We start from the raw sequence: 1,629 nt of genomic DNA on the forward strand, positions 1-1,629 counted from the left end.
GTCTTAATAATATATGAAGTATACTAAAATTTTTTGAGTGCTCACTATGTACCAAGCATGAGGCCGGGTGTTTTGATGCATATCTTCTTTATCCAATCAGACAACCAGTCAGGGGTCATCATTTTGTTCATCTTTTTGGTGAGAATTAGGGACTGGCCTAGCATTAAACAATTACTAAGTGAGAGCCATAATTTCAGAATCAGATCCTACTCCAATTCCAGTTGTTCCTAAGTATGAGACTGAAATTACACCATTCTAGAGAGTAAGGGATAAAAGTCCATAAGCCTCTAGTAATTTCTGACTTAATTGATACCTTTGCTTCTTTCTTTCAGCAGTAAAATCACTGAATTTTTTTTTTCTTGTAATCTTTATTGGGCTTTCTTCTGTGTGGACATGGAAGTTGGAAATCACACTGTCCTGACTGAATTCATCTCGGTGGGCTTATCCGCAGACCCCAGGTGGCAGCTGATTCTATTTGGAATATTTCTGATGCTCTACTTGATTGCCATGTCAGGGAACATGACCATGGTCATCTTAATATGTATATTCCCGCCTGCACACACCTATGTACTTTTTCATTAGTAATCTGTCTTTTCTGGAGTTCTGGTATCCTTCTGTGTATATTCCCAAAATTCTGGCCATATGTGTCTCAGAAAATAAACCTATTTCCTTGGCTGGATGTGGAGCACAGCTGTTCTTTTCTTGCCTTGCCGCCTACACTGAGTGCTATCTCCTGGCAGCCATGGCCTATGACCGCCTAGTGGCCATCTGTAAGCCATTAGTTTATTCAAGTACAATGTCCAGTTCTCTCTGTACTGGACTCGTTGCTGGCTCCTACATCGGAGGGTTCTTGAATTCCATCGCTCATATTGCTAACACTTTCCGCCTGAGTTTCTGTGGTAAAAATATCATTGACCACTATTTCTGTGACGTAACACCATTGGTAAAAATGTCTTGTACAGACACCCAGGTCTATGAAAAAATCCTCCGGGGTCTGGTGGGCTTCACAGTCCTCTCCAACATTCTTGCCATCTTGATTTCTTATTTCAACATCCTTCTGTCTATCTCGAGGATCCGCTCAGCCTCAGGAAGGCACAAGGCCTTCTCCACCTGTGCGTCTCACCTTATCTCTGTCATGTTCTTCTGTGGATCCTTACTCTTCATGTATTCAAGGCCAAGTTCCACCTACTCTGTGGGGAGACACAAAGTGGCTTCTCTCTTCTACACCCTGTTCAACCCATTGCTTAATCCTCTCATCTACAGCCTGAGAAACAAAGACGTCAAAGCAGCCTTCCGGAAAGCAGTTCAGAGCATAAGGCCACAGAGGTGAAGGTTATCTTTTTGCAGAATACCCTTATCGTATTTTCCAAATTATTGGCTTATAGACAATTTGTAACACTGTAATAGTTCAAGTATATTCAATGAGTTATATGTAAAACAATGACACACTGATCAAACCATTTTTAACTCTTTATTATCATTTTATTGTGATTAATAATATTAACTTCTAATATTGAGTTATTTGATGGTTGGATGGTTTTCATGCACATAGTTTGAATTTGAAGCTTAGTGAGAAAACTTTATTTGTTGAGAATAAGATTTGGAATGGTGTAACTGTTGGAAATTTAC

At 39.8% G+C, this 1,629-nt stretch overlaps 1 protein-coding gene across 1 annotated transcript; it reads left to right on the plus strand.

Moving 5' to 3' along the window:
• The first annotated feature begins 393 nt into the window (after nt 1-393).
• On the plus strand, nt 394-1,330 carry LOC131403960 (olfactory receptor 9G4-like). Its single transcript, XM_058538144.1, is given in 2 exon segments — nt 394-539; nt 541-1,330. Coding segments are annotated over 2 exon segments (936 nt in total).
• The last annotated feature ends 299 nt before the right edge of the window (nt 1,331-1,629 follow it).

The sequence above is a fragment of the Diceros bicornis genome, unplaced genomic scaffold (assembly GCF_020826845.1).
Source record: "Diceros bicornis minor isolate mBicDic1 unplaced genomic scaffold, mDicBic1.mat.cur scaffold_97_ctg1, whole genome shotgun sequence".
In the NCBI taxonomy this organism is placed as follows: Eukaryota; Metazoa; Chordata; class Mammalia; order Perissodactyla; family Rhinocerotidae; genus Diceros; species Diceros bicornis.